Raw genomic sequence first — 25,662 nt, forward strand, 5'->3', positions numbered from 1 at the left:
GTCAGGCTCGTGACGTTAAACAAGCGCTGAGTGGGAGGCAACCCACTGTACTAGGTATGTAATTCCATGTTCATACCATATCCATAAGAGGAAGAAGAAAAAGGAAATTTTTTTTTGAAAAATCAAAGAGAAATTTTTTGCTATGTGCTGGGCGCTAAAACGTCAACCATGACCGTTTTAGCGTCCCCAGAGTTCCATCATTATGAAACTCTCTGGTTGTGCGCGCTAAGACGTTCATTATGAGCGTTTTAGCGTTCACTGACAATACCAATCCATGCACTCTGGCCAACAGCGCTAAAACGCTAAGTCTGACCGTTTTAGCGCTGTGCTGCACAAAGTGTGTATTTTTCTCTGGACAAGGACGCTAAAACGCTGGTAAGCCAACGTTTTAGCGCCCTGTCACTAATTCGATATAACAGAGTTCCTCTTCTCTTTTCCTCTTACATTCTTATACTTTGCCTCTGTTCTCCACAACGCAATCCTTATCTCAAATTTGTATCATCCATCTTCGTAGTTTCTTCCACATCTTCTCATCAACATCAAGGTATGTAACTCATCTCAATTCCCTCCATCACTCATCATATCTGAAGCATGCAATTATTGGGCATTTTTTAGGGCATTCACATGTTGATTGCCTGTATCTTCGAAGGATTGCATGTTGATTTAGTTTTATTGGTATTATTCTCCTGAACTTTTGCTTTTGACTGGTATTTTGGGAATGAGACAACAAATCCAGTGAGTGTTGGTTCTCAGTTGTCTTCAAACAACAACCCAGCGTACACACACACAAGGTGTTCGTGGAAATGCCTGACCCAAAAATTGGCCTAGCGCTAAAACGCTCAGTGTGACCGTTTTAGCGCCCGTCCAGTTTTTACACACGTTTAAGGCCAGGACGCTAAAACGCTCAGTGCGACCGTTTTAGCGCCCAGGCCCTGTTTCATACAAAATTGAGGGTCTACATTATGGCATTGTGGGGTTGTAATTCATACATGTTTTGATCAAAATTCCCCACTACAAGAGTTCTAAATCTGGAATTGTGGAATTGGATTCATGATATGTAATTGTTTGACATTTGGACTGATTTTCTCTTGTTGTGTAGGCACAATGTCTTCTCCTTCTCAACCAGCTCCTGCTACAAAAGGGAAAAAGAGATTTAAGAAGCGAGCACGAGTGAATCAAGGAGGAGATACTGAAGCTGAGTTTACCCCACAGTTTGATGCTCACTTTTGGAAAAGTGAGGAACATGAGAAAAGGTATACTGACAAGACTTCCAAGAGGCCATTTGTTAGAGAAAGAAAATTTGTTCTAGAACAGGATGAATATCCCCAGTTTCAGTCTCAGCTGAAGACCAGGGATTGGGCAACTTTTGGAAGAATACTGGGTGATAGCAGTCCTAACATAGCAAGGGAATTCTTTGCTAATGCATTTAATGGAGATCAAGGAGGCCAGAGGACTTTCACTAGCTGGGTGAGGGGAAAGAAAGTGAAGTATGATGCTCACACTATCCAAAAGCTGCTGAAGATAAGGTTCTGTGACAATATCCACAATGCCAGTTGTGAGTTCAGGAGAAACTGGCAGAATATTGAAATTCCACCAAGGAGGAGTGACCCAAACTTTGACACCTGGACCAAGATGGGGGCAGCTGAGCCTATTTTGCAGACGATAGCCAAACCTGGTGAAACTTGGGAGTTAACCAAGGATAAGGTTGCTCCTAAGTTGATTTGGTTGAGGCATTTAAATGGTGAGGCTAGAGTCTGGTTTCACTTTGTAATCTCAAATGTCATGCCCTCTTCCAACCAGGCAGAGGTTATCCTGAAGAGAGCTGTCCTGATTCACACTATCATGACAAGGGCGAAGGTGGAACTTCTTATTCTCCTTCAGGACAGCATTTATGATATGGCTCACTCTGACAGTGACTCTGCTGCTTTGGGTCACTGTTCCTTGATTCAGTTGCTTTGTCAGAAAGCTGGTGTAGATGTTACTGATAATGGGGCACCAACTAAATTGCACCCTACAATTGATGCCGCCATGATTACAAAGCAATTGAAGATAGGAGGAGGGGAGGTCACAGGATTGACTCCTGGTAGGAAATCTACAACTCAGAGTGATGATGAATTTGAAGAGAGGCTAAGGACAGGGGAGCAATGGACGGTGAACACTGACTTTCGAATGAGACATTTGTGCAGGCGTCTCCGGTTTATGCAGTCCAGCCAGCACTCATTTCAGACATACATGGTGACGATGTTGAAATCTATATGTGAGGCTCAGGGCTTAGATGTTATTGATTATCAGCCTGCTGTATACCCTCATTCTGATGAGGAGGAAGCCTTTGACGCAATGGCCCGGACACACTATGCTGATCATGTGGATGGAGCTGCGCCTACTGATGGTGCTACATCTTCCCATGCTGCACCCACTCCAGAGAGACAGCCTGGTGTTGATGCTACTACCACAGAGACCACTGCTGCTGCTGCTGCTGCTGATACTGGTGCTATGGATGAGGACAGGGGTGTTGATCCTGAGTACAACCCCTTGCCTACTGCTGATCCAGGCTCATATTTGGTGTTTAGTGATGATGAAGAGTCTACTGATTAGACTTCTCATTTTGTTTTTATACATTTTCTGTTTTATGGTTTTATTTTGGATATTTTTAGTTGATTGTGGTATTATTTTCATTTTGTATATTTGTTAGTACATTGAGATTCTCTGTTTGAATGATGCACTTTTAAATAGTACTGATGCTATTTGTTGATATGTGAATGTGTTTCAGAATTTGTCAACTGCTTTTTAGATTTAAATTAGTTGCTGGGGACAGCAACGTTTAAATCTGGGAATGGGGTGTGAATGAATGACATGATTATGGTGGAATCACACAGTTGATGATGACACACAGTTGATGAGCCACAAACAGGGAAACATCTCAATCCTTTCTTTTAAAATTCTTGTGAATATAGTTTTAGGTAGTTTAGGAAGTGTTTTATATGTACAAAGGTTGGATTTAGAGTTGAGATGATGTGAATTTTATGAGGATAGGATGATCAAAGTTTTACATGATGGATTAAACATTTGTTGATGCAATTTGAAATCCCTGCATATGTGCTAAATGATATGTTTGCATGACTCATGTTATGTGAGGAGTAGAGAGATCAGGTTGATGTATATAGAGGAATTCAAGCATGAACTCTGAACTGTGAGACATTGAGCCTATACAGAAAATTTTTTGTTCAGAGAACACTTCACTGTATGAGTAACTCTAGAACTTGCCCTGTTTCTAACTTGAAATAGTTCATGGTTTGTAAAGTAGAGCTCATTGAGGCATTTTTCTTTTGAACCAAATTTTCTTATTGCATGGAAGCCTTAAGCCAGAATTTTTGTGATAAAACTAAGAGCCCTGCACTTATTCCAGATCCTAAATTTTCAGATTATGTGTTCAGATAAGGGGTAAGGAGGAAGGCTCTGTAGGAAAGGTGTTTCTGCAATGAACAAAAATATTAAGTGTTAAGTGTTGGAAATTTGGAGAAAAAGAAGAATGCAATAAAAAAAAAGGGAAATGAGGAAGTAAAGGCACAAAGTGCTTGGTTTGGAAAAGGAAAAGAAAAAGGAAATGAGGAAAAAGGGAAATCAAAACAACACAAAGTGTTGAAAGTTGGAAGAAAAAGAGGAAGGAAGTTGGAAAAGAAAAAGAAAAGTTGTAAAGCACAAAGTGTTGTGAAAAGAGAAATCAAAACAACACAAAGTGTTGAAATGGAAGAAAAAGGAAGGAAGTTCAAGAAAAAGAAAAGTTGTAGAAAAGGTTGTGAAAAGAGCAAATGAAAAGGAAGAAGAGAATGAGAAGGATTAAGGAGTACATAGATAAATTCAATAGTGATCCTCCTCTTATCTGAATCTGATCCATTTATCTAACCTTCTGCAACATCAAATCCTACCTTTAGCCAACTACATGCCAAGCCATTTTTCCTTCTTCTATACAGAATCCTATTCTTAGTCAAGTCATACCACCAAAGCCTCTTTTGTTCTGCTTATGAATCACTGTAACTATGGAAAGTGAGAAGATGGGCAAGCTTATAGTAGTTTGAGTGCAGTGGAGATTGAGTGATGAGTACACCCTTAGACACTAGAGTGCAAGAGAGTTTATTCTCACAATTTTTGAGAAGTTCCAAGTGAGGGGGTGTTTTGTGTTGAAGGTCTCTGCATTTCATCTTACTGATATGTTGAAAGTCATTGTAATGAGGTTAAGCAAGTCATAGTAAAAGATAGATTGCTGGGTTGTTAGATTGTATCTTGGAAAGTTGATCTGTCATATTTCAATCCAACCTCATAAATTTCATGTGTAAAGAATCTCAAGTCTTTCTCTGTCTTTAAAGTTATTGCTGAGGACAACAATATTCAAATCTGGGAATTGTGATGAACCCTTAGTTCATCATGGTTTTTAGCAGGAATTAGGATCAAATTGTGTGATTAAATGATGAAAAACAAGGTTAATGTCCTAAGATGTCCTCAATTACAAGTTCAAGAGCTTTATTGGAAATTTGTATGATTCTTGTAGGAAAAGCAAGCTTGAAAGACAACTGGAGAAGGAAGAAGATTCTGGAGCTCAAGAGGAGAAAAATTGCCTAAGTGTTGAGCGCTAAAACGTGCGCCCTGTTACAGAAAGAGGCCAAAACTTGCTGGTGATGAGCGCTAAAATGTCCACACAGAGCGTTTTAGCGCGCTGCTCTACTAAGAAGAGGGAAAATTGCTGGTCTTGGGCGCTAAAACGGCCTGCAATATGCGTTTTAGCGCCCTAAAGTGGAAAAAGATTCTGGTCTTCACCGCTAAAACGTCCAAATCAAACGTTTTAGCGTTGGAGTCAGTTAAAGTTAGTTAAACGTTAAGGAATGACCGTTTTAGCGTCCAAACTTGGTGAATGCTCAACTAACTTTAACTGACTCTAACCCTAAAACGTTTGATTTGGACGTTTTAGCGGTGAAGACCAGAATCTTTTTCCACTTTAGGGCGCTAAAACGCATATTGCAGGCCGTTTTAGCGCCCAAGACCAGCAATTTTCCATCTTCTTAGTGGAGCAGCGCGCTAAAACGCTCTGTGTGGACGTTTTAGCGCTCATCACCAGCAAGTTTTGGCCTCTTTCTGTAACAGGGCGCTAAAACGCTCAGTGTGGACGTTTTAGCGCTCAACACCAGCAAGTTTTGGCCTCTTCCTGTAACAGGGCGCTAAAACGCTCAGTGTGGACGTTTTAGCGCTCAACACTTAGGCAATTTTTCTCCTCTTGAGCTCCAGAATCTTCTTCCTTCTCCAGTTTTCTAGTAGTATTCAGTTTGATGCATGTACATTTAAGTATTCAGGCACGTTATATGATGATGTAGTATTCAGATATGTTTACGTGTTGGATTTTATGTTGTTAGATATAGTGGCACGGAGCCATGTTATGCATGTGCCCATGGATGGATATGTGATTATATTTGGATGCCTGGTATTTCTGAATTGATATGTTGTATAAATTGTTTATCAGGAAATGCTTCTGAGTGGGATTGGAAAATCCCCAGTTGTCCGATTTATAGAGGAAACTCTGCCCTATTTTCGTTTACGCCAAGTAAGAATTAAAGTAGAAAAAGAAAAATAGCTCGCATTTTTGTAAGTTAAGTCTTCCGCTGTTTCTGTTTATATCATGTGTATGTTAATTGAACCGCCTCGAGACGTGGATGTTACATTTATGGTATCAGAGCAGTTTCTCTAGGAGAGCCTATGAAATAATGCATAAACTGTTCGGGGTATGATCTTCTTGAGTTTTCTTGGAGTCCTATGATATGCATGTCTGATCACTGAGTGTGAGCGTAGCTAACTCATTCCTTTGTGTAAAATGTGCAGTATTATGGTTCGTCCAAGAAGGACTCCTGATCCACCTATTGACCTGACAGATCCTGTTCTAGCAGATTTGGCTAAACCTCGAATAAATCAGTGGGGAAATACTTCATAGTCAGATCCAATGATAACGGCCTTAACTGAGATGCAACAAAATATGGCTGCAGCTAGGCAGCGAGAGCTGGAAGTGATGATGAAAGCAAATCAAGACCTGTTAGAGGCTAATAGATTGGCCAATCAAGAAATGATGTCAGCAAGCAAAATGGCGAATATAGAAATGATGAGATTACTCTTGGTTGAGGTGAGGGCTGGTGGGCAAGCTCCACAGCCACAGCCTGAGCCACAACCACAACAGCCTGTTCCTCCTCCTCATAATCCCATTGTTGTGGAGGGTGAAGGAAATAATGATATGAATGAAGAATCTAGTCACAGGGGTGGTGTGGCACAACCAGCCACTAATAGAGAGCAAAGAGAAAGAATGCTTAATGCCTTCCGAAAACACGCACCACCAAATTACAAAGGAGGCATTGATCCGATACCCGCAATTCAGATGTTAGAGGAGTTGGATCGCATTTTTACTGTCATGGAGTGTGATGATCAGCAGAGATTGCTGTATGCTTCTTATATGCTGCAGAATGATGCAGCCGACTGGTGGAGAAATACCCGTCAGCTCTTGGAATGTCAGAGTTATGCTATTACCTGGCCTTTGTTTGAAAGGCAATTCTTGCTGAAATATTTTCTGGCGGAGCCCCGGATAAGGAAGAAGGGTGAATTTGAGGAACTAAAGCAGGGCCAGATGACTATTGATGAATATCTGAATAAGTTTAATAAGCTGGCCAAATACTCTCATTTCCAGAGAGCTCCACCTACTGAGGATGATCTGGTGTTTAAATTTCATAGAGGACTACATGATAACATTTCTGAAAAACTTGCAGGACACACTTTTGATACTTTTGCTGCACTCGTTAAAAAGTGTAAAAACATTCAATAGTACTATAGAAGGAAGCATAAGGACAAATATGTTCCTAATTCTGGTCCTAAAAACACTTCTGGGAATTCTAAAGGAAAAAGGTTGCAGGTTAGACAGTCTGATAGTAAGTTCAAAAAGGTGGTAAATTCTAAGCCTGTAAATTTTGAATCTGCTCCTCAATGCTCTAAATGTGGTAAAGTTCATGCTGGGGTTTGCAGAAAAGAGCAAAGATTGTGTTACAAATGTGGCCAACCTGGGCATTTTATTAGGGACTGCCCCTTTAATGGGGGACAGGTTTCTACGATTCAAGCAACTCCGGCTCCTATTGTGGTTGAGGAACCATCTCTACCTCTCCCATCTCCAGTTGCCAAAGTATATGTCGTGACTCAGCAAGAGGCTGAGAGGTCAGCTAGTTTGGTACGAGGTATGATTTCTATTCGTGATGAAATGCTTAGTGTTTTGTTTGATTCTGGTGCCACACATTCTTTTATTGCTGATTATGTAGTCGAAGCATTTGGTCTGCATGTGATAAAAATGAAAACTCCTATGCATATTGTTATGGCAGTGGGAAGAGTTTTTAATGAAGACTATGTTTGTGAAAATGTGAAATTCAAGTATGATGGCAGGGAATATTCTGCCGATTTTATCGTATTACATCTTGTCTCGGTGAATTTAATCTTGGGGATGGATTGGTTGTCTAAGTACTTTGTGAAGATTGACTGCTGCAGTAAAACCATTTTTGTCTCGTCAAATGATGAAGAGAGGGAGTCTCCTTATTCGTCTGTTCTTCGGGTTGTAAAGGCCTTGAAGGAAGGAGATTCCAGGTTTGTTTTATTGGGAGGTCTGGTTGGCGTCAACAAGGAGCCAATTTCTGTTATTCTGATTGTCTCCGAGTTTGAGGATGTCTTTTCGGATGAAATTCTGCACTTTCCTTCAGAGAGGGAAATTGAATTTGCAATTGACTTGTTACCTGGCGTGGGGCCTATCTCTCTTGCCCCATACCGGATGTCACCTCTAGAATTATCTGAATTGAAGAAGCAGATTGAAGACTTGTCCAGTAAAAATTTTATCAGACCGAGTGTGTCTCCGTGGGGAGCACCGGTGATTTTTGTTAAGAAGAAGGATGGGGCTATGAGATTATGTACAGACTACCGGCAGTTGAACAAGGTTACTGTTAAGAATAAGTATCCTTTGTCGCGTATAGATGATTTGTTGGATCAGTTGCGTGGTGCGACTGTATTTTCTAAGATTGATCTCCAGTCCGGGTATCATCAAATTCGGATAAAGCCGGATGACGTTCCGAAGACAGCTTTCAGGTCCCGATATGGACACTATTAGTATCTGGTTATTCCATTTGGGCTTACAAATGCACCGGCCCTTTTCATGAGTTATATGAATCGGATCTTTAAAGCCTATCTGGATCAGTTAGTGGTTGTCTTTATTGATGACATACTGATATATTCAAAGAGTAAAGAATAGCATTCTGAGTATCTAAAGGTTGTTTTGCAGATTCTGAGAGAGCATCAGTTGTATGCTAAGCCGTCAAAATGTGAATTCTGGCTTTCTGAGATACAATTTCTGGGTCATGTCATCTCAGCTGAAGGAGTGGCAGTGGACCCGAGTAAGATTGAAGCAGTGTTAGAATGGGAACGTCCTAAAATATTACAGAGATCAGGAGTTTTCTTGGTTTGGCTGGGTATTATAGGCGTTTTATTGAGGGATTATCACGGATGGTACTGCCTTTGACACGGTTAACCCGTAAGGGGAACCCATTTGTGTGGACCCAAGAATGTGAAGTGAGTTTTCAGGAGTTAAAAAGGAAGTTGACTACAGCTCCGGTATTGATATTGTCGGATCCTACCAGTAAATTTGTAGTGTATTGTGATGCTTCTAAGTTAGGGTTAGGCTGTGTGCTAATGCAGTTTCGTCAGGTGGTCGCGTATGCTTCTCGGCAGTTAAAGCCACATGAGGAGAACTATCCGACACACGATCTTGAGTTGGCAGCCGTAGTGTTCGCATTGAAAATCTGGCGACACTTTCTATACCAGGTCGATTTCATTGTCTACAGTGACCACAAAAGTTTGAAATATCTGTTTGATCAGAAAGAGTTGAATATGAGGCAATGCCAATGGGTGGAATTCCTGAAGGATTATGATTTTGAATTGCAATATCACCCCGGTAAGGCCCATGTAGTAGCAGATGCTTTACGAAGAAAGACGCTTGGTATGGCCAATTTGATGATTTCTGAGTATAATTTGATTGAGAAATTCAGGGATCTCCGCATTCCTGTGAATACAGAGGATATTCTGCATTTATTGACTACTACGGTAGTCCAGAACTCATTAGTTGAGCGGATTAAAGAAGCTCAATTGCTTGATGAAGAGATTCAGTCTATGAAAGAGCAGGACTTTGTGTCCACGGATAGGTTCAGTCTTAAATTTTACAAAGATCGGATCATTGTTCTGAAGGGTCAAATGGTGGATGAGGTATTGGCTGAGGGCCATATGGGTAAGTACACTATCCATCCTGGTGCTACCAAGATGTACCAAGACTTAAAACGAAATTTCTGGTGGTCGGGAATGAAGAAAGACATTGCTCTGTTTGTGAGTAAGTGTTTGACATGTCAGAAAGTTAAGATTGAGCATCAGAGACCTTCTGGATTACTGTAGCCCTTAGATATTTTGGAATGGAAATGGGTCAGTATTTCTATGGATTTTGTAGTGGCATTACCGAGAACTCAGGCTGGTTTTGATTCTATCTGGGTAGTTGTTGACAGATTGACAAAGTCTGCACATTTCATACCAGTCAAAATGAGTTTCTCTACAGAGCAGTTGGCTCGGGTGTATGTAAGGGAGATTGTGAAACTGCATGGTGTTCCTTAAAGTATCATTAGTGATCAGGACCCTAAACTTACTTCTCGACTTTGGGAGGCAATGCAACAGGCATTCGGTACACAGCTGAGGCTGAGTACGGCTTATCATCCCCAGACTGATGGTCAGACTGAGAGGACTATTCAGACCCTGGAGGACATGTTAAGGGCTTGTGCCTTAGAGTAGGGAAATGCATGGGATAAGTATCTTCCTTTGGTGAAATTTTCCTACAATAATAGTTATCATGCCAGTTTGGGCATGGCTCCCTATGAAGCTTTGTATGGCCGTAGGTGCAGGGCGCCTAAGTGTTGGTCAGAAATTGGTGAGAGGCAGTTATTTGGGCCTGATATGGTCCAAGAGACTACCAATCAAATTATGATGATTAAGGATCGATTGAAGAAAGCACAGAGTCGCCAAAAGAGTTATTATGATGCAAAGCATCGACCCCTTGAATTTTCAGAAGGGGATCATGTATTTATCCTTTTGTCTCCGACTACGGGTGTTGGGCGTGCTCTAGGAGTGAGGAAGTTGAGTCCTAGGTTCATTGGCCCCTACCAGATTATAAAGAGGGTCGAACCAGTGCCTTACTGTAAGAACCTGCACCGTTACATAAGGTATTTAATTAATTAGTTATGCAAAATTAGGAAATGATTCCATAATTGACCCTAATAATTATGATGAGGCTCTAATAATTATAGTAAGTGATTTAGAATGCTGAAAGTCGCTTTTCGGAAGAAAAGTGCAGATACCGGTTCTGGTAGTCGAAATAAATGCGTACCGAAAAAGTATCTTGGAAAATTACAATAAGTGCATGATAATTACTAGAATAATATAAAGGACTTGTAAAACGAGTTTCAAGTCCAAATAATGAGAACTGGTGCCAGAAACTGATATTGGCTATGAAAAGCGCGTACCGAAAAGGTGCTCAGAAAAATATAAGAAAAATATGATAATTCTTGTAAAATTGATTAGGTTAAGAATCCAAAGTTTGGGATTAAAATGTTAAGCGTAGCCATTAAAGTTAATACTGCGTGTTTATTTGTTTAGTGGCTATATATACACTTACTAAGGGCACAATGCCCTAGAAAACAGAATTTCCAGCGTGAGTTGTTGGTGGAGGCTGACCAGAATAGTGCTCCATTGCTCTTCCCTTCATTTCTTGGCCAAGTTATCACCTTTGATGCTTGTTCCTTCTTTTTAAACACTTGGTGAGGGTGCGAGCTAGCTTTGGGACTGCTTTGTTGGTCTTTTTCTGAGTTGAGAGAGCTGTTTTGGGTGAAGGTGTGGGGCTGAGTTTGTGTTGTGTGGTGTAGAAGCCTTGGGTTTGGTGGTAGAGGCTTCAAGTAGCTTCCTTGGTGAGGAAAGAACTCACCTTGTTGCTCCATTTTCGTTCTCCCTAAAGTCAGTACCTTGGAGCTGACTTGTGAGCTCCAAGAGCACCATTGTGGAGTTGTTTCAAGCTTGGGTAAGCTTTACCACCTTTGATCTTGAGTCTTGGAGCTTAAAATAGAACCTTGATGCATGTAAAGGTTAAAAGATGATAACTTAATGTTGGGTAATGCTTAACACACTTAGAAATGCATGCTTAAGTGTCTAAAATCAGTAAAAACCCATCCTTGGATGGATATCTTCGCAAAAATGCAGAAACTGCATTCTGTCGTGAAATATCCGAATATTTGCCCGTGGATATTGATATCCGGATATTGATATCCGGATATTGATATCCGGATATTGGATATTCGGATATTGACAGTGAGATATTCAGATATTTCATATCCAGATATGCCCCTGAGGAATATCCGGATATTCTGGGATTTCGTAGAACAGTAGCTGTGTTGTGTGCACAGTAGGCTATTGGGGGTTTGTGGACCCTATATTGATGAAGTTGAACTTCTGTTTTAATTGAACTAAGTCAGAATCATGTGATTAAGGGCTTATGGCTTGTGAGAAGCCTTAAGACATAATTCGTAATATGAAAACGTCGTCTTTATGTTTACGCTTTTGAGCTATGAATGTTGATATACTTGCTGGTCCTAAATCAGATTGTGATCTGCTGTGTGTTGGACTTTGAGCTTGTGGCATTGGATAGCTCGCTTAGAGGTAAGCTTTCGTGTCCTCGGTTTAGCCATGTTGTGTTTCCACCATGTCCCATGCGGGTATGGTTATATGCATGCTGTGTTACATGCTTTTGATGTTTTGGAAATGCTGTTGAGTTGTTATATGCTAGTGTCTTTATGATATGCATGTGGTGTTCCACTTATACGGTAAGCCTGAGTATGTGGTACATACAATATGCTGAGGCTGTGGGTGAGGTACAAGCGATGTTCCTTATAATATCTATAGGAGATAGACGTATTCCTGCATTTCTCTGGCCAGCAGAATAGTATCAACACACATGTCATGAATATCTGTTACACTGCATAGTTTTGGAACTTATATTGATATAAATGCTTTTAGAACTTATATTGCATATGTAAGTGAGCTTGGGGTGGAAGATCCTTGAGGACCCCTTGTCTTACTGAGATTTCTAGTTTAGAGATCTCACCCCACGTTTGGGGCGCTTATTTCAGGATCAGGTAATGTCGAGACCTCAGGCGGCAGGAGGACGGAGCTGAGTTAGAATTGCTGTTATTTATGCTGACATGTTGGATGTTGCTTTATGCTTTTAGCTTCAGCTTATGATTATGTTTTATCTTGTTGAGACGTTGTTTATTTGGTGAGCATGAGGATTGTCCATGACACATAGACTGGTTTATGTCTTGTTTTATTTGGAGTTGTAATAATGTATCAGGATGTTGTCCGGACTACTTGATGTAGATCTGTGATGTAGATACTCACCTTATTTATATATTGAGGTATTTCAGTAGATGTCTTATTGCAATTTACATACAGGCATTGTTTTTATGAAATTGATTAAGTAATCAACTTGGCTAAGTATAATGACGTCATAATTGAAAAGAAAAAGATAGTATGATAACATTACCGGTTATACACGGGGTGTTACATTTTATGGTATCAGAGCAACGGTTCAAGGGAAAAACCTGTATGTATTGCATAACTTAAGATGTTTCGTTGTGTCTGTCTTGTGTGTTTACTCTATTGGATTGTGTTATGATGATGCATATGTAATCGCATTGCGTGGGCCTGATCAACTCATAATTTGTGTAACTTGTGCAGAGTCATGGTAGGATCCAAAAGAACACGAGAGACTGCTGAGGGTCAACCCGACCCAATCCTGACTGCATTGGCTGAGATGCAGGAGGCCACTAGATTGGCCAACGTGGCAATGATGGACGCCGTTAGAGAGGCGAACCGAAAAGCCACGGAGGATGTTCGTGAGGCAAACAGGAGGACGCCTGAGGATGTCCTCAAGGTGAACCGGATGGCAAACATGACCATGATGAGAGTCATGTTGGAGGAGATGAGGGCTGGTCCTGCTGTTGGCAAGTTCCCTCCTCCACCACCTCCACCTCCACCGCCACCACCGCCGCCGCCTCCACCTAGTCTGCAGGATGAGAGCCAGAGCCGTGTCGAGGGCACTGGTCTTGGTACGGGGGTGATGGAACCCTTTGGGGAGCCGGCTGAAGATAGAGATGTGATTGATCGCCGGCTGAATGCTTTCCGAAAGCATAAGCCACCTCCTTTTGATGGGTCTCATGATCCTATTGCTGCGGTGCGATGGCTTCAGACGCTAGACAAGATCTTTCGGGTCATGCAGTGTTCAGATCTGCAGAAGCTGATGTTCGCTACTTACATGCTGGAGGGCGATGCCCATGAGTGGTGGACGAACATTTCTCATGTCTACGAGATGCAGGGCCATAAGATGACGTGGCCATTCTTCGAGGAATATTTTCTGGGTCAGTACTTCTCGTATGATGCACAGGAGAGGAAACAAGGGGAGTTTGACAGGTTGGTTTAGGGCTCGTTGTCTGTTGACGAGTACCCGGCCAAGTTCAATGAGCTGGTGAAGTTTTCACACTTTCGAATGGCGAGTCCTACTCCGACATTTTTGGCTGCTAAGTTCCGTAGAGGACTTAGTAAGGATATTGCTGGTTACCTTGCTAGATGTGCTTCGAGAGACTTTGGGGCACTGGTACAACAGTGTCGGGATATTGAAGATTTCTACAGCACGAGCAAGGCAAAGAGAGCCAAGGTCGCTGAGACGATGACGAAGGTAGCAGCTGGTAGTTCCACTTCTTGGAGGGACAAGAAGTTTGGGAACAAGGGCAAGGGAAAGCAGATGGCAGCTCGGCAGGCGCTGAATCAGTTAAAGAGGACTTCTGCTCAGGGGAGAGCAGCGAGACCTCCTGCTCTTAGGTGTTCGGGATGCGGGAAGACTCATTTTGGGCTGTGTTCTACCGGCCAGTTGATTTGCTTTCAGTGTGGCAAGGAGGGCCACTTCTCCAGAGACTGTCCGTCGGCGACGGCGACGGCTTCTGCAGTGCCACTCCAGATGGTTACCCTTCCACCTACTTCGACAACAGCAGTGCCACCGTCTACGGGGCGTGTTTATACCCTGGATCGTCAGCAGTCGGATCGAGTTCCGAACCTTGTCAGAGGTACTGTTACTGTTTGTACATCAGCTGTTGATGTTTTGTTTGACTCTGGGGTTACGCATTCTTTTGTTGCAACCCTAATTGCTGTGGGGCTTGAGTTGCCCATGTATGTGCTTTCTCCACCGTTGCGGGTTACCACTGCCACCGGAGAAAGATGTGATTCTACCACTGTACATCGAGATGTCGTGTTTCAGTGGGAGGGCCGTGAGTTCTCGGTAGATCTGATAGGATTGTCGATGGCCAACTTGGAGGTTATTCTGGGCATGGATTGGTTGTCCAGGAATTGTGCATTGATTGATTGTTGTGCCAAGCGTGTGGTGATGTCTCCGTTTGATTCCACAGCTAGTTCCTCGCCGTACATTTCTTTGCTGCTGGCTAGGAGAGCCTTAAGAGCTGGGGCGTTTGGTTATGTCATGTTAGGAGGTTTGGTGAGTGGGACACAGGAGGACATCATTGGCATTCCTGTGGTGAGGGAATTCCTCGAGGTGTTGCCTGAGGAGATTCCTGAGTTTTCGTCACAGAGGGAGATAGAGTTCTCCATAGATCTGTTACCTGGTGTGGGGCTTATTTCATTAGCTCCATACCGGATGTCGCCACCGGAGCTGGCAGAGCTGAAGAAGCACATTGAGGATCTATCAGTGAAAGATTTCATCCGACCGAGTGTGTCTCCTTGGGGAGCACCGGTAATCTTTGTGAAGAAGAAGGACGGGACAATGCGATTGTGCACCGACTACAAGCAGCTGAACAAGGTGACGATCAAGAACAAGTATCCCCTTCCGCGGATTGATGATCTGTTAGATCAGCTCAGGGGTGCTTGCGTGTATTCGAAGATTGATCTCCGGTCCGGATACCATCAGATTCGGGTGAAGCCGGAGGATGTCCCTAAGACCGCATTTCGCTCGAGATACGGTCATTTTGAGTATTTGGTGATTCCGTTTGGACTCACCAATGCACCTGATGTGTTCATGGATTACATGAATCGGATTTCCAGCCGTACTTGGATCAGTTTGTAATCATCTTCGTTGACGATATCTTGATTTACTCCAAGACGGAGGAGGAGCATGTGGAGCATCTGAGGATTGTTCTGCAAGTGCTGAAGGAGAAGAAGCTGTATGCGAAGCCTTTAAAGTGTGAGTTTTGGCTCAAGTCTGTGAAGTTTCTTGGGCATGTTATTTCTGCTGAAGGAGTTGCAGTGGATCCGAACAAGATCGAGGCCGTACTGGATTGAGAGAAGCCCAAGACAGTTACGGATGTGACGAGCTTTCTGGGTCTGGCAGGTTACTATCGGAGGTTCATCAAGGGTTTCTCTGTAACAACCCGTTACGTACCGGTATTGTTAACATCAATTATGATATTAAGCGCAGTTACAATCACAACAATTCATTTATAAAAATACGAATAAACTTTTTTCGATTATTACGCGAGCATTTAAAACAATAAAACGCGTAATAATTAAAAGCTGTGACAATAACTGTTAACTCTTGCGGAATATTTATTTTATCTATTTTTACATCACAATATACTTATTATAAGTTACTAAGGGGTTCCCATAAACCCACTTTGCCAATTACCAAACTTTACGTTTTTACCTATTCGGATATGGTTCACTCCTAAAATTTCTGTTAACACACCGCTCACAACCAGACCTCCTTCTCAGGTTATATCTTTGTCTTACTTAATTCTCTTTTCAACAAGCTATCACACGCTCAATTCGGAGCTCATTTGCTCCGGTTATCGCCGTTTGAAGTTGGATAAGCGAAATAGCCAACTAACCCCAAAACAGCTCTAAACCTCTCTCACTCCACGAATTACTGCACTCAATCCACTCATTCACTTTCTCTCAAATTTTTACACCATAAACTAGACACCTAAATCTTCGATTTGATGATATATCATACGCTTAATTTGACTGAGAAACGAAGCGGGAATTAATTTCCCAAAAACTGGCCAGAACAGCCCCTGCATCAGAGCTCCCTGGACAGTCCTAACTCAATAAATTCCACAGGTCTGCGTACAACCCAGAACTGGCTCATATTTTAGCACCATGTATGGGACATCTCAAGCTTCAAAATGGCGTATGGCACGTCCCTATCGGACATCTGTAGAGGGAGATATGCTCTCCCGAAGTTCACCTAAAATCTGCCAATTCTACAGAAAATTCGCCAGAGTTTCCTTTGTTTTTCCACTAATCCCCAAATTTGTACAAGCTCACTAATGCCTCAAAGTACCTAATAATCCAACAATAATACAGTAATAATCCAATGGGTGGCACACACAAGGACCAACAACGCCTTGGGGCACTTACAACCCAATCCAGTTTATAGTTATTAGGCAGTTTATACTATAGAGCTCACATTATATTCCTTACTTGTTTCAATCACAAAGGTCCCATTTACATGTAGTTTCACAATATAAGCATATAATCATAACTCTAACATAGGCCTAAAATCCTTCCATCTTAGTACATCATGCATCTCTTTTACATTTACAACATATACTTAAATATTACAACTTACGACTTCAACTTCAAATTACCCTTTACAATATTACAACTCCAATTACAAATTTAAACATAAATTCAAATGATACAAACTACTAGACCTAGGCATGCCAATATGAACAATATGCCAAATACTGAAAATGTTCCTCTATCACTCTGCGGGCCTCTTGCCCGCTGCTCCAACGCCACAGGTACATCCTGAAATAAATGCCCCGAGACGGGGTGAGATATACGAATATATCTCAGTAACCCAGAGGTTCTGGAGAAAACTCCGCCCAATGGTTCACTTCGATGCATATGAATAGAATACAACAACCAATTTTTAAAACGGGATATAGCAAGGGTTTTAGAGAAATGGGGAATATAAAGATACAAACTACGACGATACGGGATGGTAACCCCAATTCCACGTACGCCCTGGGCATATATAAGCCTATGGGTATCATCCAAGGTGCGTTCAAAAAAACCACAACCATGATGCCCCAACCATCCAAAACGCCAAAGACATTCCTAGTGTGCTCCTACCCGGATCACACACCATGACCCACGGTCAACTGGAACTCCCTCTTGGAGACCTATCCAGTGGAAGTCCGAAACTGCCCGAAGGCTAATAAAACTGTCTACTGGCCAGAGACTCGGTACATAAGTACCCATTGTAATAATGCATGCATGCTCATGTGTTCTACACTACTCATATACACTTCCTACCGTTGCCATCAACTGGCAAGGTGGAACAGAAAAGGGGAACAAGCCCCAGTACTAAGAGGTTACCTTAAATATTGTTTTCACAAGCTCCGCAGCAGCTTATCTCTCAACTTGGTACACAGCAGAATGCCTACATAGAGGACATTCCCAATCACTCATAGTTCAAACAATACATGCTAATTTACAATTATACATGCATTGAACAAATTACTTACCTCAATCCACTTGGTCCAGGACCAAGGGCAACTCCCTGATTCAAGATTCAGGATTCAAGTCAACGTACGGCAACCTATACAACCATGTACAGCCGTCAGTATACGTCAATTTACGTCAAAACGCGAAAAAAAACACAAAAATACTTCCCATCACCATGATGGTTCGGCCCTTGTAGTGTTATTTTAGGATTTATTTTTCTAAATTTTCTTTCTCATTTTATTATGCTTCCTTAGGTTGCCAAAAGGCCAATTCAAGTGTCGTTTTTCCGTTTTACGTCTTTTACTCATCGTTTTGCTAAATAATTCACTCTAGGTTCATTTATGTCCCTAAACACAAGTTATTATTTTCCATTGATTCTAACATTTTCCAACCACCACACAACCCATCTAAGTACCATATAACTACTCAAATCATCATCCAAATCATCTTTCAACATCATTTCACTCATTTTTCCTTTAAAGGCCAAGTTGTGACCTAGAGCATTCCAAGGATTTCCTCTCAATTTTAATCACTTCAACCCTCACACAATCCATTATATCATCATACAATCATACCACAATTCACCAAACAAAGCCTCAACACAAAACTCAAAAGTCCAAAGTCATGACCTCAAAATCCACTAAGTTAAATATCATCAATTTTCACTTAAAATTTTCATTGCATTTCTAGCTTTAATACATCATTCTAAGGCATTATCATCTAATACACATTTTCCAATTGAGCTCTCTAACATCACATATCAACCATGCAAGGTCTAGGGTTCAAGATTCAAATCATCACATTCAATCAATTAAAATGCAAGAACACTCACCTAAATGGAAGGTACAAGGCTCCTCCTAAACATACTCCACCATTGGAGCACCTAGAAGCTCCATTAACACATTCCCCAAACTGGCACGTTTTGCCCTTTCTTTGTATTCTGGCCTAATCTTTAGGATTTTCACTAATCCATCACTTAATTATTCACTCAATGTATTAATTACTTAATTTAGAATTGTGAGGTGTTATATTCTCCATTATGGTTCTCCCTTTGGCTCGCCTTACCCAGAAGGAGACTCCCTTTGTGTGGACTCGCGAGTGTGAGGATTGTTTTCAGGAGTTGAATGAGAGACTGACTACTGCTCCTGTGTTGGTCCTTCCTAATCCTGCGCTCGAGATTGAGCTTTACACCAACGCCTCCGGGAAGGGGCTAGGTTGTGTGTTGATGCAGTTGGGCAAGGTGATTGCCTATGCTTCGAGGCAGCTGAAATCTCATGAGGAGAACTACCCTACTCATGACTTGGAGTTGGCTCCTATTGTGTTTGCTTTCAAGATTTGGAGGCATTATCTTTTTGGTTTGAGGTTTGTGGTGTTCAGTGACCACAAGAGTTTGAAGTACCTGTTCGACCAGAAGGAGTTGAACATGAGGCAGAGGAGATGGATGGAGTTCATAAAGGACTACGACTTCGAGCTGAGGTATCATCCTGGCAAGGCCAATGTGGTAGCTGATGCTTTGAGTTGGAAATCCAGTAGCTCATCCAGTTTGTTACTTGGTAAAATCGATGTGGTTGAGAAATTCCGAAACCTGGCAGTGACCGCTCCGTGTGAGAGTGTACTTCTCGAGTTAGAAGCAGCAGACGTTGTGAACAAGCTGTTCGAAAAGATCAAAGAGGCACAAGTTCAGAGAGAGTGTCTGGAATATGTGAAGAACCAGGCCGGTGTGTCTTGGAATGATGATGGACTTCTTTTGTTTCAGCAGAGGATCGTGATTCCTCGAGGTCCGTTGACCGAAGAGGTTATGGCAGAGGGCCATAAGGGCCAGTTTTCTATCCACCCTGGTGCTACTAAGATGTATCAAGACCTGAAGAAGAACTTCTGGTGGCCAGGAATGAAGAAAGATGTTGTTGTTTTTGTGTCTAAATGTTTGGTTTGCCAGGAGGTGAAGATTGAACATCAGAGGCCGTCTGGTGAACTTCAACCTCTTGAAGTACCACAGTGGAAGTGGGAAGGTATTTCCATGGATTTCGTTGTGGGTTTGCCTAAGACTCAGGGTTGTGACTCTATCTGGGTCATTGTGGACAGGCTGACCAAGTCTGCCCATTTTCTTCCAGTGAAGGTGAGCTTCACTACAGAGCAGTTGGCCAAGCTTTATGTTCGCGAGATTGTGAGGCTTCACGGGGTGCCCGAGAGTATCATCAGTGATAGGAACCCGAAGTTCACATCTCGGTTCTGGGAGGCGCTGCAGGAGGCTTTTGGTACGCAGTTGAGATTGAGTACCGCCTATCACCCTCAGACTGATGGACAGACTGAGAGGACTATCCAAACCTTGGAGGACATGTTGCGGGCTTGCACGTTGGAGCAGGGCTCGGCATGGGATAGGTACCTCATGTTGGTTGAATTTTCGTACAACAACAGCTTTCATGCTAGCCTGGGCATGACGCCCTACGAAGCACTGTATGGTAGGAGGTGTCGAACTCCTACTTGTTGGTCTGAGGTTGGGGACAATGACCTTTTTGGCTTGGACTTTGTCCAAGATACCACCCAGCAGATCCAGATGATCAGAGATAAGTTGAAGCAGGCGCAGAATCGCCAGAAGAGCTACTATGATGTCAAGCATCGTCCACTAGAGTTCAGTGAGGGTGAGCACGTGTTTGTGAGACTTTCACCTGTCACTGGTGTTGGTCGGGCACTCTGAGTGAGGAAGCTGAGCCCGCGATATATTGGGCCGTACCAGATTCTTGGTAGAGTAGGACCTGTTGCCTACCGGCTTGCCTTACCTCCGAACTTGGCTAACATCCCCGACGTGTTTCACGTGTCTCAGCTTCGGAAGTACACAGCAGATCCGTCGCACGTGGTGCAACCTGATGATGTGAAGGTTCGGGAGAACCTGAAAACTCCTGTCGGACCACTCAGAATTCTCGATCGCGGCGAGAAGCAGCTGAGGAACAAGATCATTCTGATGGTCAAAGTACAATGGACGGGAAGAACTCCTGAGGAGCGTACTTGGGAGCGTGAGGACGAGCGTCTCCGGCAGTACCCCGAGTTTCGACCAGGTATGTTTCTGATTTTGAGGTCAAAATCCTAAAAAGGTGGGGTGAATGTAAGAACCTGCACCGTTAAATAAGGTATTTAATTAATTAATTATGTAAAATTAGGAAATGATTTCATAATTGACCCAAATAATTATTATTAGGCTCTAATAGTTATAGTAAGTGATTTAGAATGCTGAAAGTCACTTTTCGGAAGAAAAGTGCAGATACCGGTTCTGCTAGTCGGTATAAATGTGTACCGAAAAATTATCCAGGAAAATTACAATAAGTGCATGATAATTACTATAATAATATATAGGACTTGTAAAACGAGTTTCAAGTCCAAATAATGAGAACTGGTGCCAGAAACTGATACTGGCTATGAAAAGCGCGTACAAAAAAGGTGCTCAGTAAAATATAAGAAAAATATGATAATTCTTGTAAAATTGAGTAGGTTAAGAATCCAAATTTTGGGATTAAAACGCTAAGTGTAGCAATTAAATTTAATACTGCGTGTTTATTTGTTAAGTGGCTATATATACACTTACTAAGGGCACAATGCCCTAGAAAACAGAATTTCCAGCGTGAGTTGTTGGTGGAGGCTGACCAGAATAGTGCTCCATTACTCTTCCCTTCATTTCTTGGCCAAGTTATCACCTTTGATGCTTGTTCCTTCTTTCTAAACACTTGGTGAGGGTGAGAGCTAGCTTTGGGACTGCTTTGTTGGTCTTTTTCTGAGTTGAGAGAGCTGTTTTGGGTGAAGGTGTGGGGCTGAGTTTGTGTTGTGTGGTGTAGGAGCCTTGAGTTTGGTGGTAAAGGCTTCAAGTAGCTTCCTTGGTGAGGAAAGAACTCACCTTGTTGCTCCATTTTCGTTCTCCCTAAAGTCAGTACCTTGGAGCTGACTTGTGAGCTCCAAGAGCACCATTGTGGGGCTATTTCAAGCTTGGGTAAGCTTTATCACCTTTGATCTTGAGTCTTTGAGCTTAAAATGGAACCTTGATGCATGTTAAGGTTAAAAGATGATAACTTATTGTTGGGTAATGCTTAACACACTTAGAAATGCATGCTTAAGTGTCTAAAATCAGTAAAAACCCAACCTTGGATGGATATCTTCGCAAAAATGCAGAAACTGCATTCTGTCGTGAAATATTTGGATATTTGCCCGTGGAATATCCGGATATTGATATCCGGATATAGGGATCTGGATATCCGGATATTGGATATCCGGATATTGACAGTGAGATATCCGGATATTGCATATCCGGATATGCCCCCGAGGAATATCCGGATATTCTGGGATTTCGTAGAACAGTAGCTATGATGTGTGTACAGTAGGCTATTGGGGGTTTGTGGACCCTAGATTGATGAAGTTGAACTTCTGTTTTAAATGAACTAAGTCAGAATCATGTGATTAAGGGCTTATGGCTTGTGAGAAGCCTTAAGACATAATTCGTAATATGAAAACGTAGTCTTTATGTTTTCGCTTTTAAGCTATGAATGTTGATATACTTGCTGGTCCTAAATCAGATTGTGATCTGCTGTGTGTTGGACTTTGAGCTTGTGGCATTGGATAGCTAGCTTAGAGGTAAGCTTTCGTGTCCTCGGTTTAGCCATGTTGTGGTTCCACCATGTCCCATGGGGGTATGGTTATATGCATGCTGTGTTACATGCTTTTGATGTTTTGGAAATGCTGTTGAGCTGTTATATGCTAGTGTCTTTATGATATGCATGTGGTGTTCCACTTATACGATAAGCCTGAGTATGTGGTACATACAATATGCTAAGGCTGTGGGTGAGGTACAAGCGATGTTCCTTGTAATGTCTGTAGGAGATAGACGTATTCCTGCATTTCTCTGGCCAGTAGAATAATATCAACACACATGTCATGAATATATGTTGCACTGCATAGTTTTGGAACTGATATTGATATAAATGCTTTTAGAACTTATATTGCACATGTAAGTGAGCTTGGGGTGGAAGATCCTTGAGGACCCCTTGTCTTACTGAGATTTCTAGTTTAGAGATCTCACCCCATGTTTGGGGCACTTATTTCAGGTTCAGGTAATGTTGAGACCTCAGGCGGCAGGAGGCCGGAGCTGAGTTAGATTTGTTGTTATTTATGCTGACATGTTGGATGCTGCTTTATGCTTTTAGCTTCAGCTTATGATTATGTTTTATCTTGTTGAGACGTTGTTTATTTGGTGAGCATGGGGATTGTCCATGACACATAGACTGGTTTATGTCTTGTTTTATTTGGAGTTGTAATAATGTATCAGGATGTTGTCCGGACTACTTGATGTAGATCTGTGATGTAGATATTCACCTTATTTATATATTGAGGTATTTCAGTAGATGTCTTATTGCAATTTACATACAGGCATTGTTTTTATGAAATTGATTAAGTAATCAACTTGGCTAAGTATAATGACGTCATAATTGAAAGAGTAAATACCCTTTTTGGTCCTCAAAAAATTTCATGAGGCCCGTTTTAGTCCCTAGAAAATTAAAAGGCCCATCGTGGTCCCTCAAAAATTCAAAAGGACCCATTTAGTTGAAATTGTGGTCCCTCACAAATTCAAAAAAGACTCATATTAGTCCTCAAAAGGACTAAAATGGGTCCAATTTAAATTTTTTAGGGACCACGATGGTCCTTTTTATTTGCTAGGGACTAAAACGGGCCTCGTGAAATTTTTTGAGGACCAAAAAGGGTATTTACTCTTGAAAAGAAAAAGATTTTTCACAATTTTTTATTTAAGCGCAGCTTAATACGATAGTATGATAGCATTACCGGTATACACGGGGTGTTACACTTACCAGCTTTCCTTACCTCCACATCTGTCAAATCTGCATAATGTGTTTCACATCAGTCAACTTCGAAAATACGTGTCAGATGCATCCCACATTGTACAACCGGACAATATCGAAGTAAGAAAAGACTTGAAGTTTGTTGTAGGACCGTTGAAGGTTCTAGCACGTGAAGAAAAAGTGTTAAGAAACAAGACTATTCGCATGATCAAGGTACAATGGGAAGGATTGACCCCTGAGGACGCAACTTGGGAGCGGGAGAGTGAAATTCTCCAGCGGTACCCTGAGTTTGACGTCAGGTATATGTTATATTTGATATTTGATTTTGTGGGCAAAATCCTTAAAATGTAGGGTGAATATAATGACCCCAAATGGTAAATCATAATTAGAGGTTTAATTTAAGGATTTAAATACCATAATTAGATTGAGTGAGTGATTCCGAGTATTTTGGCTGTAATCATGACTATGTTATGAACAGTGTGTTCTGTCGGAGAATTCGCAGTCTTGTGAATTAACCGGTAGAGCATAAATAAGCAAAATAATTTTAGAGACATAATTTGACAATTCTGACGACAAATATGAGTTCAGAATGAAAAATTGTATAGTTTGGCACTTTCCGTGAAAATCTCGTGAATAATGTTTCTACCGGGTATTTGTACCGCTGTTTAAGCAACCGGTAGAGTCCAGAAATAAATAATAATTGATGAAATAAGAATAAGAAATTCCAATATATGCCAAACAAGTCAATATAGGCTCAAGGAAATGACAAGTGTATAAGTTTTAAGTTTCAAAAATAAATAAAGTACAGTTAGTGGTTCACAGTGCATTTTGTCAAAAACGGTGTAGAAACCATATTGTGAATTATGAATATTGTTCCTTAGGAAATAAAAATTAATGTAAATGACTCTAGAAAAATAAAAATATATTTGTAGCTTTAAGTTAAGTTCCGGGTCATTTTGAGTAAAATACGCGATAGAAAAATAACCGGATTAAAAAGGGCTACATGTGCTCACCTTCTTAAGTCACTTAAGTCTCATTTCCAAATCAGTTTCTCTCTCCTCTCCTCACTCTCAAAACCGAGCTGCAGCCATGGGGGAAGGGTTAGGGTTTGTCTTTTTCTTTCTTTGATTTCTCCATGGTTAAGCCACCAAATCTTCCACCCAATATACCAATCTCATAGGAAATCATCCAAGGAAGCTATTCCACCCCTCCGTTTGAGCTGATTTCGTGTGTGGAGAGAGATACTTGTCATCTCATTTTCGTGACACTATTCATCAAGGAAGAAAAAGTGCATTTTTGAAGGAGCCTTGCTTGGAGATGTGTCTTCTAGGCTTTGGTAGTTGATTAGAGGTAACAAACCTCTATTTTCATGGTAGTGTCTTGATTATTTAAGTTATAAAATTATGAATATGCTTTGGTGGGAAAGCATTATGTTTTAAAAAAATTGATTTGATGATGAATCCTTGATATTTTGGATGTAGGAAATAAAAATGAGCATTGTATGTATGTAAAAAAAATTAGAGAAAAATCATATGCCTTTCATCTCTATGTTTCGGCCTTTGATAGGGTTAATAGGATTTATTGTGCAAATTTTAGTTGATGTATTAAGAGGGGTTTTATGTGTGCAAGTAAGTGGAATTTGGATGAGTTAGTAAGAATGTTAAATTTGAAAGAAAATCCTTTGAAACATACCCTTGATGTTTCGGCCTTGAAGGATTTAAAGGGCTTGAGATTCCCAAAAATTAAATTGGAACTTGGTATATATATATATATATATTTATGTACGTGTAGTTGTTAAATTAAGTGAGGAAAATGTATTGTAAAAGAGAAGGATCCTTGGAAATTCCTTTAAAGGATTTGACCTATAGGGTGTTTAGGGAAATATGTTGTCATATTTTATTTTAATAAAATATGTGTATTTCAAAGTATGAAAATGGTAAGTCATGAAGTGAAATGGTTTGAAAAGAAATCATGGAAAAATCTATTGATTTCCTAATTGTAGGCCCACAGTCCTTTAAAGTAAAATGCCATGATTTATGTTTGAAATTCTTAAGGGAATACTTGATTAAATTAAAGAACACCAACGATTATATGCCTTATGTATTGGCATAGCATTGGCAAAAACGTAAAGAAACGAAAAGAAGCGATAAAATGTATGCCTTATGTGAAAGCT

The 25,662-nt window shown here is 41.2% G+C and overlaps 1 protein-coding gene across 1 annotated transcript in view; it reads left to right on the forward strand.

Annotated features, from left to right (window-relative positions):
- The window catches only part of LOC133297544 (ankyrin repeat-containing protein BDA1-like), a 63,511-nt gene that overhangs the window by 33,314 nt on the left and 4,535 nt on the right, over positions 1 to 25,662 (forward strand). Inside the window, exon 2 of the mRNA XM_061496714.1 lies at positions 7,988 to 7,996. Within this exon, the coding sequence (XP_061352698.1) occupies positions 7,988 to 7,996 (9 nt within the window). The remainder of the gene's footprint in view (positions 1 to 7,987; positions 7,997 to 25,662) is intronic.

The sequence above is a fragment of the Gastrolobium bilobum genome, unplaced genomic scaffold, assembly GCF_033153095.1.
Source record: "Gastrolobium bilobum isolate Gb01-03AN ecotype WA unplaced genomic scaffold, APGP_CSIRO_Gbil_v1 utg13567, whole genome shotgun sequence".
Lineage (NCBI taxonomy): Eukaryota > Viridiplantae > Streptophyta > Magnoliopsida > Fabales > Fabaceae > Gastrolobium > Gastrolobium bilobum.